We start from the raw sequence: 18,248 nt of genomic DNA, 5'->3' as shown, positions 1-18,248 counted from the left end.
CACGTGCGTTGTAAACGAGGAAGGAAAAGTAGAGAACTACGGAATCCTGCGAGGGACAAAGGGATAACTGCGTTTGATTATCTCAATGAACCACCAGGTGGCGGCCCGTCATTACTATTCTATATTCCATTGCACGTTAACCGTTATTATTAGACATGCAATGTAGTCACTGAGTGGTTTATGGCATGAATTATTTTGACCACGTAGACCTATTCCGTGAAATGTGGTTAAATGTTCCCAATTAGCTTATTAATGTGTAGCGTTTCTAACAGTCTTTTGTGTTTTTAGATGAGTCATCTTTTGAGTAAAAGTCAAATATGGCTATTGAATTTAAGATAATCTTCACTTTATTGACAGAACCCAATAAACTGCACTCTACAGTAGAGGTTTTCACTATAATGAAACAATCCGGGAAAGTGATTCTGATGAATGAGAAGATTGGCTGACCTAAATCTCTGTAGCTAGAGAGACTAGTGCGCACTAACGTTTCATCAGTAGGTTTACTGTATGCTACTCGAATTTGAAGCTCAGCTAAAAGGATTAATCAAATCGCGGTAACCTCGCCAGCTTTACCATTTAACCCGCACACCAGACGAATTACATAAGTGAGTTATATAATAATAAACAGGGCTATTTGCCACCATTCATAGATTTTCTCATCCTTTAGTTTTCATTGTACTATATTATTGGAGATAAAGTGATGGCACAGTACGCGCGTCACGACAGGTGCGAGTGTCCTCACATGGCCCCACGGTGCAGCACTAGCGGTTTTCTCCATCTGAACTTCCTCCTCCTTTCCCCCTCGTTTTCGAAAAAAAGAGCTGATTTCAAGAACCACCATACAAGTTGCTCAGGAGACGCCCACAGTGTTGCACACAGTGGATAGTTTTGGCCACCAAACCAAACGCGCAGGAAGAATTTGCCTGGAGGTGTCGGACGTCTCCTTGCCTTAACATACAGACATACATTTTCATGAGATACGGGCGGCTATAGTTTTCATTTGTGATATCAACGACAAGATCGGAAATGGTTCTACAAAGGATATTCCGTGTTGTCATTATGGGCCCGCCTGGATCGGGGAAAGGAACGGTGTCGGAGCGCATAACGACAAGTTTCGGACTAAAGCACCTTTCCAGTGGGGACCTTCTGAGGACCAACATTAAAGCCAAGACCGGTAAGACGAGTGGTCTGTCTGGGCCTACGGCTCTACACCTCAGATACGAGCACTTATGGCTGATGATGAAATGCACCAAGCTACAATGCAATTACACTTAACAGGCTGTTGGAATGTCATTGTGTTACATTTTGTCTAATGCATGGCAATAGTGTACATAGGCCTATTGGTGTTGTGGGAGATTATTTGATCAGTAATAAACAAAACGCCCACCCACGAATGAACAACATGTATCCTAGGCTTCTATGAATGTTTTTTTCGATCCACTAGCTGCTGGGCATGTCATTTCCAGATGGAAAAGTTCTCATGCTCCAATGATGTTGGTAGGCCTACTCATCTGACCTTCCCTGGGTGGGGGTGGAGAGATACAGATCAAGAGTTCTGGAAAAAGTTAAACAAGTCTCTAAACTATTTTGGTTGACCCACATAGGGAAGTGCACGACACTACTTAGGGTCTTTCAAATGAAATATTCCCTCCCCAACAGTAACATGATCTGGTCTCTCATGATAAGAGAAACACTCTTTTCCAGCTTCGCACAATGGTCTGTTATTATCTGCTTATTCTTATCAGTAAGGCCCCAGAATGGCTGAGGGAGGGGCATCTCATTTAGTCAATGAGTCAAATGAAGAAACAAAGTGAGATAGAACTTAAATGTACACAAGTGTTCATGAGTAACTATTCCAGTTCCTGTATTTCCACAGTTAAGCTAAGCTAAACCACTAGAGATCTGATAGCAGTAGGCCTTCCTGTCAATGTGTGTATAGTGAAGGTTAAGGTGGTATACTGTATGTATGTACAGTTGGCACACATGCAAGCACATACTGTAGACGACATGCTTCTTACCTGGGCTTGCTGCACAGGAAGAATTCTATTTTCTACTTAATCTGGAGACATGCTATCTGCAATTGATTGAATGGGAACCCAAGAATCAAAGGTGGGTTTTGTTGCTCAAAACACATCACACATTACTTCTATCTTGTTTAGACTGTACTTAGTACCCTCTGTAAGTACCAAACGATCACGGCAAGGTCTGTTCAAAGTCCTGTGACAATACAGGCGTGTGTTTGCAAAACATTATTTTGTGTGTGCAGTGCACCCTCTCTGCTGTAGGGTCGGCTGTCAGGAAATTCCATTCCTGTTGGAATTCCCTAGACGGAAACGGCCATGAGGAAAATGTATTCTGCTCTAAAAGGGATACACAGTCTTTCCTTCACTTATTGGAAATGTGGTAGCAGTTATGTTGTGTCTCATCTCTCCTGGATGTCCTAAAAAGGCAATGTTTCACTTTGTCTGAATAATATATATAAACACATTCTTTCAAACTTCCTCTGAATTACCCTGAATGGCCCCTGAATGACCTTTGTCTGAAAGATACCGAAGTGGACAATACATACACATTTTTATTTGATTTAAAAATGACTAGTTTAGTTTATTCAGGACAGGCTTTGTATTGGTGTTCTGAATGGATAAAGAACAATAGGCTCTGTGTTTCCCTGCAGAGCTGGGGCTGCTGATGAAGTCCTGCATCGACCAGGGTCAGCTGGTGCCTGATGATGTCATCTCTCGTCTCATCCTATCAGACCTGCGGGGGATGGACCAGAGCAGTTGGCTGCTGGACGGTATGTCTACTGGAAGCCCCATAGGGCCCCATAGTAAATCCATAAATGTGGATTCTTATGAACTTTTATGATTGAAATGTCATCTATAGACCTAGTGGATGACATTTTACTTGGTTGCTAAGAGTTGCATGTTGGGCAATTTGAGTAATTGGCATATTAGGCTAATTAATCGCTAAAAACGAATGGAAATAGCAATCATTTTGCTTCTACCTAAAAGGTGATCTAAGAGTCTAAATCCATGCTTGTGATGTCCAGAAAGTCACCTAGTACCATGGTGCAGTCATGCAAATTTTCCTCATTAGCATACTTTGCATTATGTAATACTCCAAAATCAGGATCAGAAAGGTGATGTTGATCCATGTTATTTTTCATTATACTATTTATCCAAGTATTTTATGAGCAACAATGTGTAGTCCCCCCTCCCCTACCGGCATCACCTGCTACTCTCCACTTGACCACTTGACTCCCACACAATGCACCACGATTTTACCTCCAAAAAGGACATTTCCATCTGAAGCTGAAGAGCGTAGATCCTGTACAATATAGTGAATGGACAGGTGGCTCCAGACTCTGTGAATGTGCAGAATGCTCTTCAGATTGGTGAAGCTCATCGAACAAGACACAGCTATCGCACCTTCTGTAGCTAGAGCAGGAGCACCCACCATACTTATCCTAAGTGATGACACTGACGTATTTGTTCTGTTAGTGTACTGGGCTTGGAAGGCCAACGTTCAATCAACAGTGCAGATGATGAAGTGGGATGGCACCATCCTGGACATAAATGCCACCGTCAGGGAGTTGGGTGACAAATGTCAGGGTCACCTGGGGATGCATGCGCTGTCGGGATCGGACACTGTCTCCTACCCATGTGGAAAGGGCAAGATATCTGCGCTGAAAGTACTCCTAGGAAGTACCATGCCTGGTCTCAATCCAGTGCTTGGGGGACCTGATGCCACTCACAGTGACCTAAAAGATACCGGGACCAAGTTCTTCACTCGCACTTCCTCGCACTGTATGGGCAGAAGAAGGCTAAGTCAATAAATAACGCTCGCTACCAGATCTACAGACGGAGGAAAAAGCCACCTGGACTGAAAAAGCTTCCTCCGACTGATGTCAACATGATGCTGCACATACTGCCTGCTCATCTCCAGGTCCTGTTGAGGAAGGCTGCAGATCAGAGGGAGCCACCTGCAGAGGCCAGAGACATCACTAAATTCGGATGGGAGGTTGCTAACGGAGGGGCTGTCATGCCCGCTGTAGCCTATCAGCCAGTGGCTACAGTTAATTTGCTTGATGTCTCCAACTGCAACTGCAGCGCATTGAAGGCCTGCATCCAAAAATGCATCCACTAGGTCTATAGATGACATTTCAATCATAAAAGTTCATAATCACCATTTCTGGGTCCAAGAAATTTCCAGTGGACTAGTAAGCACCTGCAACTCTGTCATTGGTCACATCAGTCGTACACTTACAAGGTCTTACAATTTGAATGTATATACGTATTTAAAAATATTACGTAATATTTAGTCATTCAAAATGAATCACAATTTATTTTTAAGCTTTAAACAGTGATCATACTGAAAATGACTCATAGCATAAGCCGACCCTTTACAAAGCCTTACAAAGCCACATATCCCCATCCTAACCGTAATGCTGGGTGCCTGGTACAATCCCCTGTCATCACAGACTAGACTTGGAGTGATTCCTGGTAAGGTAGTAGGTTGCTGTGAACTCTGCTGTGAGCTTCTAAATTTGGGTCTCTCTCTCTCTCTATCTCTCTCTTTATGCTGTGTCCTTCTGCTCTCTCTCCCTCTTTCTCTCTCTCTCCCTCGTTCTCTCCATCTCCTGGCAGGGTTCCCCCGCACCGTGTCTCAGGCTGAGGCTCTGGACAGCGTGTGTACCGTGGACACGGTCGTCAACCTGGACGTGCCTTTTCAGACCATCAAACAGCGCCTCACCTCTCGCTGGCTCCACCTGCCCAGCGGCAGGGTCTACAATACCGATTTCAACCCGCCCAAGATCACAGTGAGTCTGCGCAGACAGTATTGTAGACCCATGTAGATGCTACTGAAACTTATTTGCTTTATTTTATTATTACTTATGTATTATTACTGTGTATATACTGTATAACACAGGCTTTATAACCCAGTAGTGTTAGCATTGTGATAATGGGTAACAGGATGCTAAGTACAATAACACTTTATAACTTGCACTTTACACTTTTTCGTTTGTACGTTCATTAAAGAATTAGCAGCCGTAGGTACCATGCAACTACATGATAATGTATTTCCGGCTGTTTAGTGATGGGAGTAATGCCTACGCCCTTGTAGCCTCTGTAGCCTCTACCCAGTGTGATGCAACAGCTAGGACACATAGAACACGTAGTTCGTGAAACTCAATTATGTAAAAAGAAAAAAAAAGAAGAAGAAAGAAAAACAAACAAACAAAGCCATTACCATCTCTATTGTTATAAAACCTTACTGGGGCTGGGCTGGCTGACTATTACAAGATGTTTTTTTTTCTTCTATCCTTTGAGATTAAAGTAAAATAGGGCAGAGTGGTTTCCCTTCCCCCCTGGGCCGGGGCAGAGGAGAGACAGTTTACGGATCAGAGAGATAAGACCGAGTGCCGCTTTGTTTGCTGTTGAAATCCAAGTGGAGACCTTCGCCCTCATTCATGCAATTAAACTAAAGCTAACAGACTTGTTGGCTGTGCATCGTCGCATTGTTGGTAGAGTCAACAGTGCCAGTGAGAATATGGGTTGCTTTTAGTCTTGACCATGAAAAGAACACACTGAAATCCTCTCCAGCACTGTGGATTGTGTGTGCCTAAGCACAATTCTGTCTGAGTCGGTGACTCTCACTGATTACTAACATACAGGTAGTGTGGTGCAATCTGACTAGTAAGGCGTTGTATTGTTAATCATCTACCCAGTGTTTGTTATCTGGGTGTCGGGAAGACAGACTGCATCAGAAAACAGAGGCCAAACCGTTGTCAAAGCTCAACCAGCTTAACAATATGAAACGCGTGCCGGACTGTTCTCTGCTCCAAGGTACTAAGTCCTCTGGGGTTACAGGTGCCTTGAGCTACACCTTCAGTAGATAGCAGCCGTCCTTCTCTTTGCTCTTTAGAAGCATTCTGATCTGGAGGGTGGGATGGGGGTATAGTCTAGATATGCTCCTCCTCCCCAAGGTCATTTTCATTTCATTGTTTCCATGGAAATGTGTGTATTTTCATTTGTAAGGACCTCATGAACCTCATTGTGGTTGTGTGCTTTCAAGGTTATCTTACAGGCTAGGTTGGTTAGGGATTTCAGTTTCACCTAGATTTCCCAGGGCAACAAGGTTTGCCTTGGAGCTTACATACTATTTATTGTCATCTTTTTACATACCTCCATGACTGTGATTGTCCAACATACTCCTAAACACACATGTAGGTCTGGTTTTTAGTAAGAAAGGGCAGCTATGGCTTGTATATACGCGGCAGTGGAGGCTTGTGGAGGTAGAAACCGGACTCATTGTGATGCACGGAACGGAACGAGGAACAGTAGGTATCAAACAACCATTCCTCATTCCGTTCTGTGCGTCACAATGAACCCGTCCTCCGGTTTCTACCTCCACCAGCCTCCACTGCTACGGGGTAACGACAACAGTCGTCATCTGGTTCTGGTTTGTTTTGTTGTGCCTCGCTGCCTCTCTAGGGTCTTGATGATGTCACGGGAGAGCCTCTCATCCAGAGGGACGACGACACACCAGACACTGTCTCCAGGAGGCTGAAGAGCTACGAGAACCAGACACAACCGGTACTGGAGTACTACAGGTGCGTGTACCGTAGCAGCATCTCACCTCTACTCATTCATCTTTATGAATTTAATTATACGTGTAAAAACAAATGTATTCATGAAAATGTTTATACATGAAAAAAGTGTCTATGTGCATGTCTCTACTCAAACTGTCACCCGTTAATGAATATCTATTTCGGGAGCAATTAGAGAGCAACAGCATGACTCTTGAGCTGCCCCTGCCCACAGGACGTGTTATCCTAGTTTTATTTTATTATATTTATTTATTATTATTATTATTTTAAAGGTTCTTTTTTTTGAGTGGGGCAGACCCACTCTTATATTTTTCATTTTCAGAGACAGTGGAGAAAAACAGGAAAGTAAGAAGGAGAGGGTATGTCAGCAGGGCATGGGCCGGATTCGAACTCATGCCGACATGAGCATAATAGTGTGCACTGTAGGCCACAGTGCTAGACTACTGGACAACCCCAGGCTACTGCTTGCTTACTTGTTTTTAACTAAGCGTTGTTCCATCACTGGTAACTGGACAGCAGGAAGAGAAATGAAACAAAGCCTCCAGCAGAGCCCATTCTGTGGACTGAAATAGTAACATTGGACTGAGGCATCAAGTAGTGCTTTCTACACTTTTACAATTTACAATTTGTAATAGTTAACGTGATGTTCTTCTAATACCTAGGTATAGTAAGCAACACTTATTAGTATGCTATTACAATGTGATAATTAATTTATTGTGTCAAAACATTGTTATTACTGGAGTAATAACACAAGTGTTACACATGTATAGATGCTAGAGCAGCACATACAGACGGGTGCAGCAGATGGAAGGCGTGGTATGAACGTATGGTGACTGTATCTCCACAGACTGTGTCTTGAGCATTAGATATGGTTGAATTCATGTGTAGAGGGGCCAATGTGTGATCAACCAATAGTAACAGAAGAAAAAAAAAATATATGTTTCTTCCTTCCTCCAGCACTGTGACTGCCGGTAGTACTTGTTCTTATTTTTTTATTACGTTATTTTTTCTGAGTCTTCATATTTTTTATTTTATTGGACAGATATAGTGAAGACAGACAGGAAAGTAAGGAGAAGAAGGGAGAGAGAGGGCATGTCAGCAGGGCATGCCGACATGGGCATATGTCGAACCCATGCCGACATGGGCATATGTGTGTACTGTAGACCGCGGTGCTACTGCTAGACCACTGGACCACCCCAGGCCACGGTAGCACTTGTTCTTACGGAAGGTTTTTACTTACGATGATTGTTGTATTCACTTACTTAGACAATTGTACTTATACTAAGTCTCTTTGAATAAAAGCGTCTGCTAAAAGACTTAAATGTAAATGGGGGTGGGGTAGTGGTGGTCTAGTCAGTGGATAGTGAGTTGGACTTGTGATCGGAAGGTTGTGAGTTAAAATCCCGCCTGAAACCACACCACTACTAGTGTGCCCTTGAGTAAGGCACTTAGCCCTCAGTTACTCAGGGGGGGAATGTCCCTGTAAGTCGTTAGCGTCTGCTAAATGGCAAAATTATAATTATTATATTATAAATGCTCTTTCATGAGACACACTGGTACTAATAGTTATTGTTCCTACAGGAGCAAAGGAATGTTGGCGACATTCTCAGGAACTGAAACTAACAAGATCTGGCCTCACGTTCAGGCCTATCTCTCCAAAAGACTGTCCTCTCAAAACCATAAAGCGTCCGGAAGCGCGTAGACGAGTCCCATCAACAAACGCATGGGTCAGTTTACCAACAAGACTCCACTTTCCCATAGGGAAAAACCAGGGACGTTTCTCTGTGCCTGTGAAACCACGCCACTTACTAGAGCAGCGCTGAATGAAGACCACTCATTCAGTTCTCTAAACGTCATGGTTCTGTTCATTCCATGTGTACCTTGGTGCCAAGTGATGCTCTTGTGTCATTGGCAAACTGTTTTTAATAGTCTGTTAGGTGTGTGAACGGGCTAATGGATAAAGGGAAAGTGACATATCATGTGATGTGTTGAACTAATAAATTCTTTGTGCCAGTCAAGTGTCTGTAATTGACACTTTATTATCACGTAGTTGTATGAGTGTATAGATATATATTTTAAATTATACAAATGTGAATCACCAAGCTATTAATGAGAAATAGGATTGTTCTATGCCTATGTACTGACCACACTGATTGTTGAGCTGCTTGTGTTTGCTACAATTGCTTAGGATTGCTACATGAGTCCCTTACCTAGTCAGCACTATATTTAGCAGTAATCGTGCAGAAGTACAAGTGTAATTACTCTTTTTGCTATTAGACTGTGGCCTTGTTTCTACACTGAAAAGGTATGTTGTATCCGTCTTATGGGTAATGAGTTTTGTGTAGCACTTGATCTGCTGCTCTACTTGACCACCAGGAGTAAATAATTACTCTATTAAATACAATTTATGGATATACCTTTACAAACCGTATTACACTTTGATTACACACTGTGTAATATGAACTGTTGCTTATGTACGGTATTATGTTATTATTATGTTATAAAAAAACAGTGAAAGCAAAAAAAACTGCTGCTCTGCTTTCCTTTCACTTTTTATTCAGAGTGTACTGTATGTTGTGTGGTGGGGAGCGTATCACAACCGTTCCCCTGCCTGGCCGTAGCTGCAGCTGTAGGACAGAGCATCAGTAGAAGCCAGAGGAACTCGTATGGTTCGTTACATTTTCATGTTCCTTTCAGTGACAGCTTGATAAGCCACCCACTAGTGTTCAGAAGCTTATTCCTTTGTGTCGGCCAGAGAAAAGAGTTATTTCAGGAGTGTCGTTGGGTGAGGTGGAGGGGCAGTAACCAGAACAGGAGTCACACAGCAGTCAGAGTACAGCAGTTGAAGCACATTGATTGCTTTGCATAGTTCAGTCCTCATAGATAGGTACATGAAAAAGCTACACCAAGGCCTCTACAGCTAACGGATAGGCTATGAGCATTGCCATTCACCAGATGTCAAAATGAACACACACAGGACTACAATAGAGCTTCACCATAGCTTGATCTACTGTCAGGTTTTCTCCACAAGTAGCCTACCGCTGTGACTGAGATGACTTAGCCGAACCCGCCTGTTGAGAATTTCTGCAGAGCCCAAGAACATTATTCTCCTAGAGAAGCATGCAGCTTCAAGTCCTGACAAAAGTGTTTTATCAAGAGAAGAAAATGTGATTTCAACTTTTCCTCTCCTCCTCTCCAGGTTAAGAACTGTGCAGTGAAAGTTAGAAACCGCTACAACTCCTCCCTCACACCACACACCCTGGACAATCGAGAACACGTGAAAAAAAAAAAACTAAAAAAACATTGACTCAAAAACTAAACGTTTCTAAAGAAGCTTTGCTCACCTAATTCCCATGTAAAGCTAATTCCGTCTGTCGGATTGACGGCTGGCTAAAACCTGACAAAAAAGACATTTGAGGAAAAAGCTATATGAGGAAAAAAAGTGCCTCAAAATACCACACCTTTCTCCTTCTTTAAATACGTTTTTGTTTCAAACAAATATAAAGTGCAGGACACATTCAGACGCAGATTCTGCATACAAAAATAAGTCTCTGTGGAGAGCTCAGCCCTTTTCTTCCATCTTGTTCCTTTTCGTTGAAGTGTCATTCCTAAAAGGGAGGGGTGGTGGGGAGGGAGTCTGCTCCACATTTGCTATGAGGTCTCCATCATGCGGAATTCATCTGTTTCTGTGGCATCCTCCTTTGACCATCTCCCTGGGTTAGTCCACAAGCCTGCCTCCAGACAGCGCTTCACATGATACTCTGCCACCTGGTGGGAGGAACAGAACAGAGGATGAAACAGAATAGAGGATGAATGAGCACAGACATGACAACTGACCAACTCAGGATGGAAATAATAACTACTGAAATATAATTCATTGCTGTACAGTGTACACAGACAAATCATGTGTGTAAACAAGCTGAATCCATACAGTACATCTTTGTGTGATCCTAAAATAAAATCAGTTGATCTGGACAGTTTATTGGGAGGTGCAGAGTGGGGCCATAACAATGAATATTAGAGGCATCTGAGAGTGAACACTGGTGACCGTAACCCTAACCCCTCTCACATTCTCACTGTGAGACACCAGAAAAACTGTCTGTCTTTTCTAGACTCCCAGGGGCCTCATTTATAAAAGTTGCGTATGCACAAAAGAAGGCATATGCCACTTTCTAAGCAAACTTTGGGAGTGACCCATGCGTACGCACATAACTTTGACCTATGCGTATGGCTGCACATAAACTGGAGAAATGAACAACTGCGACTCCGATGGCAGAAGGATGAAACTCGACAAATGCTTTGAAATTGTTACCATTGTGTAAAATAAATCGAAATATTATCTCTCACGTGTTATATATGAAGGTTTCCCTTGAGTGCACACACAAAAACATGATTTAGGATAATAAATACAAATGGGAATATCTGTTTTTGCAAAAGAACCCCTCAAATGTTTACAATTTAATTGGGAATCATATTTCATTGGATCTGTAATTATTAAACAATACTTGCATGTTATGAAATGTATTGTCATAAATAATAAGGTGAACAGTAGGACACATTGATTTAAACTGCCGTTTTCGATGCCTCAGTCGGGCAGATACGAGTGCAGTTTCACATTGTTATCACGTTTGTTACGCAGAACTATTGCTAGGAGAGAGAGAGAGAGATATGAGTGGATGTGGCAGAGCGTACAGGGATTAACTCATTGCTCAAGCAGATTACAACTGTTATGTAACCCCTCGTGCATGGGTGGTTCCTCCTCCAAGTGTTCATTGGCTAGCGACTAGAGTTCCATCCGGAGCCCTGACTAAGTGTCATTTCTGTAGGAGAGGAGGATGTTTGTTTCTCTTCCTCCTCCTCTTCCCTCTGTTACCATTTGGCATGCAGTCAGCTTTGGGGGGACCATTTAGGGGTGATCTCATTCTTTCAGCCTCAGAGGAAGAATTCGAAAGCGTTGTGCAGACTGTCAATGTACTTTGCCAATGCATGCCTGTAGGGTTTCATTTAAACGGAACAAATGTTTACAAGATATGAAGCCCCTGCTTGGATTATTGGAGCTTTATATGATTCATATCTTGCATACGTTATCAATTGGCAATTGTAGTGAACAGATGGTGGTGCTGAATGAACATTAGAGTCACATTGACTGTACGTGTGTGTATGACCGTATGTGTGTATGACTGTATGTGTGTATGACCGTATGTGTGTATGACTGTACGTGTGTGTATGACTGTATGTGTGTATGACCGTATGTGTGTATGACTGTATGTGTGTGTATGACTGTATGTGTGTATGACTGTATGTGTGTATGACTATATGACTGTATGCGTGTGTTAGGGCTGCCACGATTAGTCGACTAGTCACGACGACGTCGATTACCAAAATCGTCGCCGACATATTTGGTAATCGACGTCGTTTTTAAAATAAAAAAATCCTAGCCCCAGGGGAGCCCCCCCTCCCAAATTTCGTTGTTTGGTACCTGTACTATATCAATGACAATAAAGACCATTCATTTCATTCGATAAGCATTCGTTTTTCTTCCCTGAAGCTGCCACTGGCTAGCGTCTCCCAGTGTCTTTGATGTACATGCGCAGTGTCGGTCATCCGGGGCACACATGACTTCCCCGGAAAAACAAACAGAGAAATGTCTTCCTGTCCTCGTACCTCTAAAGTGTGGGAGCATTTCAACCACAACGTTGAAAAAAAGAATGTAAAATGTAAAATTTGCAAAGCTGAACTCGCTTATCATGGCAGCACGTCTATGATGCGCGAGCATCTAAAAAGGAAGCACGTTGTGGCAGATGACGAGGAAGACGATGGCTCGTCTCGGTAAGCTAGTTAGCTTGTTATTGGCTAACGATATCGTTACGTTAAAAGCCTTCTTACATTATTTTACGTTATGTGCTGTAACGTTGTCATCAAAGCGATACTTATCAAATAGCTAAAAATGTTGTCTTAACGTTACAGTGCTAAGAAGGCGCGTTCTACTATGAGATGAGTGAAGCAAAGCAAAACTTTTGTACTCTGTACAAGTATTTATTTTTGTTTTTGTATTCTTTTGGTTGCCTAGTGCCTAGCCTACCTCATTTTACTCAGCAGTTTGCACCCTCTACTACTCTTTACATTACATTACATGCAAGTGATGCCAGAAATAAATCTGCAAAGTTCATTAAAATATCTATTTTTGAGTGAACAATCATTTTAATTGTCTTTATTTTTAGTTAGCACATGCCTACAACAACAACTAACAACTTCAAGCTAAATTTAGAAGCTGATTTAGAAGATGATAGCTAAATAAGAGCGATTGAGTAATTGTGCGATAAGCTGTAATTTATGATCCGATTAGTCGACTAATCGTTAAAATAATCGGTGACTAGTCGACTATGAAAATAATCGTTTGTGGCAGCCCTAGCGTGTGTATGACTGTACGTGTGTGTATGAACTCAGCGTTAACACTGTGAAAACCACAGTACCTGTGGATTCATGGAGTTGAGAGCATTCTCGAGAATCTGCATATCCTGCAGCTGGAGCCCGGCTTTCAGTTCCTAAAACACAACGTTAGAAATAGTCATGTTCTGTTGTGTACCCCCGCCCCCCCCGAAAAAAAAATAGGATTGGAAAACCTCCAATCATATATTTAAGCTCTTTTTAAAAATGTGTTAATTGTAAAATGTGAGGAGAAGTTTGGGTAGTCGTTTGGGGAAACTTACGGGAGGTAAAGATTCCAGAACCTCTTTGGGGTCCAAGCGACAGCGTGTTGTGGCACTCTGGTAGTCTGTATCTTTTGGGGGGGGCCCTTTCGACTTGACTGTGTACTCTTTTACTCTCCTCTTGAAGGCCTCTAACTCTGAGTGGAAGACGTCTAAGTAGCCCTCTTGCCCTGCCTTAGATGGGCAGAAGAGACAAACAGCATTAACAATGGGATTCATCATCCTCTGTTGACAACATAGACTATATGGACAAAAGTATTGGGACACCCGAACATCACACCCATATGTGCTTGTTGAACATCTCATTCCAAAACCGTCAGCATTAATATGGAGCATTAATGAGGTCAGGAACTGATGTTGGGCGAGAAGGACTGGTTCGCAGTCGGCGTTCCAATTAATCCCAGAGGTGTTCGATGGGGTTGAGGTCAGAGCTCTGTGTGCAGGCCAGTCAGGTTCTCTCAGACCAAACTCGGCAAACCATGTCATTATGGACCGCATGGGGGCATTGTCATGCTGAAACTGGAAAGGGCCTTCCCCAAACTGTTGCCACAAAGTTGGAAGCATATAATTCCTTAGAATTGCATTGTATGGTGTAGCATTAAGATTTCCCTTCACTGGAACTAAGGGGCCTATCCCAAACCATGAAAACAGCCCCAGACGATAATTGTATCCACATACTTTTGTCCATATAGTGTATGTGAAGGAGTATTAACTATAGATAAATGTTTACAAACCGAAACAGTTTTTATTCATTACCTTGTTTTCTGGAGAGTGGAACTACACTGAACAAAAATATAAATGCCACACTTTTGTTTTTGTTCCAATTTTTCCATGAATTGAAATCAAAGACCTATGACTTTTTCTATGTACACAAAAGGCCTATTTCTCTCAAATTGTGTTATCCATCCACCTGACAGGTGTGGCATATCCAGATGCTGATTAGATTATTGCACAGATGTGCCTTAAGCTGGTCACAATAAAAGGCCACTCTAAAATGTGCAGTTTTATCACACAGTACAAATGCCACAGATGTGGCAAGTTTTGAGGGAGCATGCAATTGGCATGCTGACTCCAGGAATGTCCACCAGAGCAGTTGCCCGTGAATTGAATGTTCATTTCTCTACCATAAGCCTCCAAAGGCGTTTCAGTGAATTGGAATAGGAAACAACTTTGGAGACGGTTTATGATAGAGAAGTGAACATTCAATTCACAGCCAACAGCTCTGGTAGACATTCCTGGAGTCAGCATGCCAATTGCACGCTCCCTCAAAACCTGCGACATCTGTGTTGCGTTTACGGTACATTTTTGTTCAGTGTATATAAAGCCATGTAGTGAGACATGTCACCCTCTAGAGGTCACACAACCACATTACATCAAATTTCACCTTCCTCCAGCTAACTATTTATAGTGGATTACACATTTGTTAAATAACATTAAGTAAGTAACCACATATGAAATTACTCATTTGATTTGATCTGATCTGGGTCTAAACATATTTTTATAATGGCATGTTCATGGATAAACGATAGGTTTAACATTTTTTTGAGATATCAGACTGTGGGATGTTTTCAATAATGACAATAATCCAAACGCAACAATGTTACAGGCTAGCAAATGATGGCAAATAATGAAAAACAGCTCCGTCATGGCAGTGAGTGGACACATTCACTGGTCTTAAGACCTGGCGTGGTACGGTAATGAGTCAGCAGACTGAGACGGCGCCTTACTTTGGCTTTGTGGAAGAACTGACGGAAGCAACCTCGTGGGTCCTGCTGGGTGGAGATAGCCATCTCCAGGATAAACTGCATAGCAACAGCCTGGTGGGCAACCTGCTCCATCAAAGCCTCTTTCTACAGGGACACAAACAAAAAAAGGATATGATCAGTAACTGTAATCTAGTAACTGGAAACAAGGCCAGCTAGATGATTATCGCTTATGCATAAACCCAGGATAGGAACAGGTAATTGACTGCTGTAACCAAATGCCAGACAAGACAACAGTTAAGAATTCATCAAGAAAATGACATGTTAAAGACAACAACTTCTATATGATTCATATTCATCTTTTATAATATCTGCTCGTGTGTTACTATGGCAACTCGGAAGCTCTGTCAATATCGCCACCGTTTAGTTAAAGCTTTGTGTGTGAGTGGACGTGGCTACAGCGAGAGGAGTGGATGGTGGACTGTGGGTTTTGCTTGTTGTTGTTGTTGTTGACGGGCATGGAGGTGGTTGTTCCTAACCTCTTCTGACTGCAGACGGAAGCACCAGAGGATTAGGTAGTTGGCCGTTTCCTCGCAAATGAGGTGGGGCAGGTCAGACAGGAAGCGCTGGCTGTCATCCCACCTCCGCAACATGCCTGAGCACACCACACAAGGACATCAGCAATTACAATGGCTACGCTGCAATTACACAGATCAGCCTCTTCAAACCGTCCGTCTAACTCAGACCAGGCAAACTGTGTCTGCATGGACCAGCCCACTCACCATAATGCCTCAATTCTTGTTCATACTTCTGAACAAATGTCTTGCTCTTGTCGTTCTCTATCTCCACTGTTTTGCTTTGGACATTGATAATACTCTACGAGAAAGAGAGAGAGAGAGAAGACAAGTACTTAGTCTGAGAATAACACAGACATCTCAACAGGGTAAGTGAACAATGTAAAATGCACACATGCAAAAACACAACTGACGAGCAGACAAATGTACGACCTACACTCGCACGTCTTCACTCCATTTCCATAGTTACCTTGTCGAACACGTCTCGACTGCTGTCAGCGCAGAGCACAGGGCTGCGGCGGGGGTCCTGGCCTCCCAGCATGCTCTCCTTGCGCCGCCACTCCTGCTCGGTGAGGGAGAGCTCGGCGGAGCTGGCGATGGCGCGGGCGTGCTCCTGCTCCGCAGACTCTGAGCCGTGGAGCTCCAGCCCACACAGCTGGTCCTGAGCCTCCACCAGCTGCCAGCTGGACACGATGGAGGCCTTCACACAGCGCTGCTGGCTCTGGCACAGGGACGCCATGGTCTCCGCACTCCCCTGGGCCGTACAGAAAGAGAGAGAGAGAGAGAGAGAGAGAGAGAGAGAGAGAGAGAGAGAGAGAGAGAGAGAGAGAGAGAGAGAGAGAGAGAGAGAGAGAGAGAGAGAGAGAGAGAGAGAGAGAGAGAGAGAGAGAGAGAGAGAGAGAGAGAGAGAGAGAGAGAGAGAGAGAGAGAGAGAGAGAGAGAGAGAGAGAGAGAGAGAGAGAGAGAGAAACTTAAGAGATATGCCTACAGTATATTTCATATCAGGGTTAGGGTTAGGGGCTTTTGATGCAGTCTCATTCCAAAATGGCTTCCTAGCTTAGAAAATGCACACATGTTCTGGGTTTTCCATGACAAGCTAATAATAACAAAATATGTAGCAAATCACCATGCAACATAACAGCTACAGCTGTCAATGCACAGTGTTCTTCGATGCTTCAGGGAATAGAAAAGTGACGCACACACTGCTTATGGCTCCTGATCTCATCTGACAAAACAGCAATACAGTTCTTCTTGACTGACAGAGGAGCTGTTACTGTCCTGGGCTATAATGCTGAAACCGTATCAAGCTAATGATCAAAAATTGTCCATGGTCATGACATATTGTGGCTGAGACAGTATCTAATGGCTAGACACTTAGGCTGGCATGCTAAAGCAATGTCTACAACTCGCTGATGTGATAGTTGGCAATGACACGACTTCTAGCTCTGCTAAGGACCCACATCGAAGCAGACAGACTTTTAGCAACTCGGCACAAAATATAGCACAAAAATAATGCATATTCTGATTTGTTAGTTTATATTGATGATATATAACGGCGTGGGTTTGGTTGTTGACAGCCTCAACAACGTTTGCTTGCTAGTTGGCTGACTTAATTAGCTGGTCTTACTGACTAGCTGTACAGTGATCAAAAGCTTATTAAAATTTTTACTAAATGCACTTGAGAAAATGCTCCTTTCAGTTGTCCTGCAGACACTTGGCACAGATCGCAGGTTTTCCTCCAGTACCTGCTGTGGGTGAGGCTGTGGAGGGTGGAGGCTCTTTGGTACCGAGGGGGCAGCAGGGGCACTGCGGGGCTCTTCGTCTGGAAACATGGAAGCTCCAGTCCCGAGCCACTCCATCGCAACACTGTTTCTTTAACCACCCAAATCACCGATCGCTGAACTCCGAATCCTGTCCGTATTGAAAATATATTGCGCAAGTCACTCCCCAAAAGGACAATGTGTTAGCTGAGGCGTAATATGATGAAGCAGTGCTCTAAAATACAGCCGAGCCTCTTTTAGCAATGACAACTTCCACCACCACCTCCATGCAGTTCAGACTCGCGTACCACGTGGGCGATAACTTTGATCACGTGACAGATCTGTTTTGGTGTGTTTTTATTTATAGTATTATTAATTCGATTCTTTAATTTTTTTCCGAATACAAACTACTATTGACATGCCATTTCAAAATGAGTTCTCTAAATAATTACATTACACAAAAAGATCTAAATATATGGTAAAAGCGTTTTCCACTGTGCGACTTCATTAGCCAGCTGAAAGTATGTACAAGTAAATTAATCCGAAGACTAAAACCATAACGTACGTACAAATGAAATTACATTTAGCAAGAAGAAATTCTGTGTGCACATTCTGCACAACCCCAAAAAAATATCGATTCCAAACACACGCGAGATCGCGAGAACAAGCCATCAATGTGTCCCCGGCTTGTGAAGTCCGTGTGAAACCTTTACCTGGATTTGTGAGTTCCACAAGCTGTCAAACTGACTGGGTCCATAGACGTATCCCTTCCTGTTTCATATCATAGAAGCAAGTTACACAGTAAGTTTGTTTACCATTTTAAATAAAACACTGATAATATGTAGGCTGTGTAGCTCAAATGGTGAATTTAGTATATCGTTCGCCCTCTG

The 18,248-nt window shown here is 43.0% G+C and overlaps 2 protein-coding genes across 2 annotated transcripts; one reads left to right on the top strand and one right to left on the bottom strand.

Annotated features, from left to right (window-relative positions):
- Positions 1-990: 990 nt before the first annotated feature.
- ak3 (adenylate kinase 3) lies at positions 991-8,371 on the top strand. Its single transcript, XM_080528005.1, has 5 exons — positions 991-1,174; positions 2,675-2,794; positions 4,647-4,819; positions 6,495-6,613; positions 8,192-8,371. The coding sequence occupies exons 1-5, from the start codon at positions 1,027-1,029 to the stop codon at positions 8,310-8,312; spliced, it is 681 nt and encodes a 226-aa protein (XP_080384131.1). The 5' UTR covers positions 991-1,026; the 3' UTR covers positions 8,313-8,371.
- Positions 8,372-10,102: 1,731 nt separating this feature from the next.
- cdc37l1 (cell division cycle 37-like 1) lies at positions 10,103-16,337 on the bottom strand (the record flags this gene model as incomplete). The annotated part of the gene is made up of 7 exons (XM_080528010.1): positions 10,103-10,378; positions 13,084-13,155; positions 13,321-13,494; positions 15,048-15,170; positions 15,563-15,678; positions 15,806-15,899; positions 16,068-16,337. The coding sequence occupies 7 exons, from the start codon at positions 16,335-16,337 to the stop codon at positions 10,262-10,264; spliced, it is 966 nt and encodes a 321-aa protein (XP_080384136.1). The 3' UTR covers positions 10,103-10,261.
- Between the last annotated feature and the right edge of the window lie 1,911 nt (positions 16,338-18,248).

This window comes from Nansenia antarctica (assembly GCF_963989245.1).
Source record: "Nansenia antarctica genome assembly, chromosome: 4".
NCBI classification, from domain to species: domain Eukaryota; kingdom Metazoa; phylum Chordata; class Actinopteri; order Argentiniformes; family Microstomatidae; genus Nansenia; species Nansenia antarctica.
The sequence above is the reverse complement of the archived record's forward strand: the minus strand, read 5'-3'. Positions and strand labels throughout refer to the sequence as shown.

Bases quoted from the DNA above. Each gene is read 5' to 3' on its own strand.
- ak3 (XM_080528005.1), top strand. From the start codon at position 1,027: ATGGTTCTACAAAGGATATTCCGTGTTGTCATTATGGGCCCGCCTGGA. The intron at 1,175-2,674 runs GTAAGACGAGTG...GTTTCCCTGCAG, and splicing joins CAACATTAAAGCCAAGACCG to AGCTGGGGCTGCTGATGAAG. The intron at 4,820-6,494 runs GTGAGTCTGCGC...CTGCCTCTCTAG, and splicing joins TCAACCCGCCCAAGATCACA to GGTCTTGATGATGTCACGGG.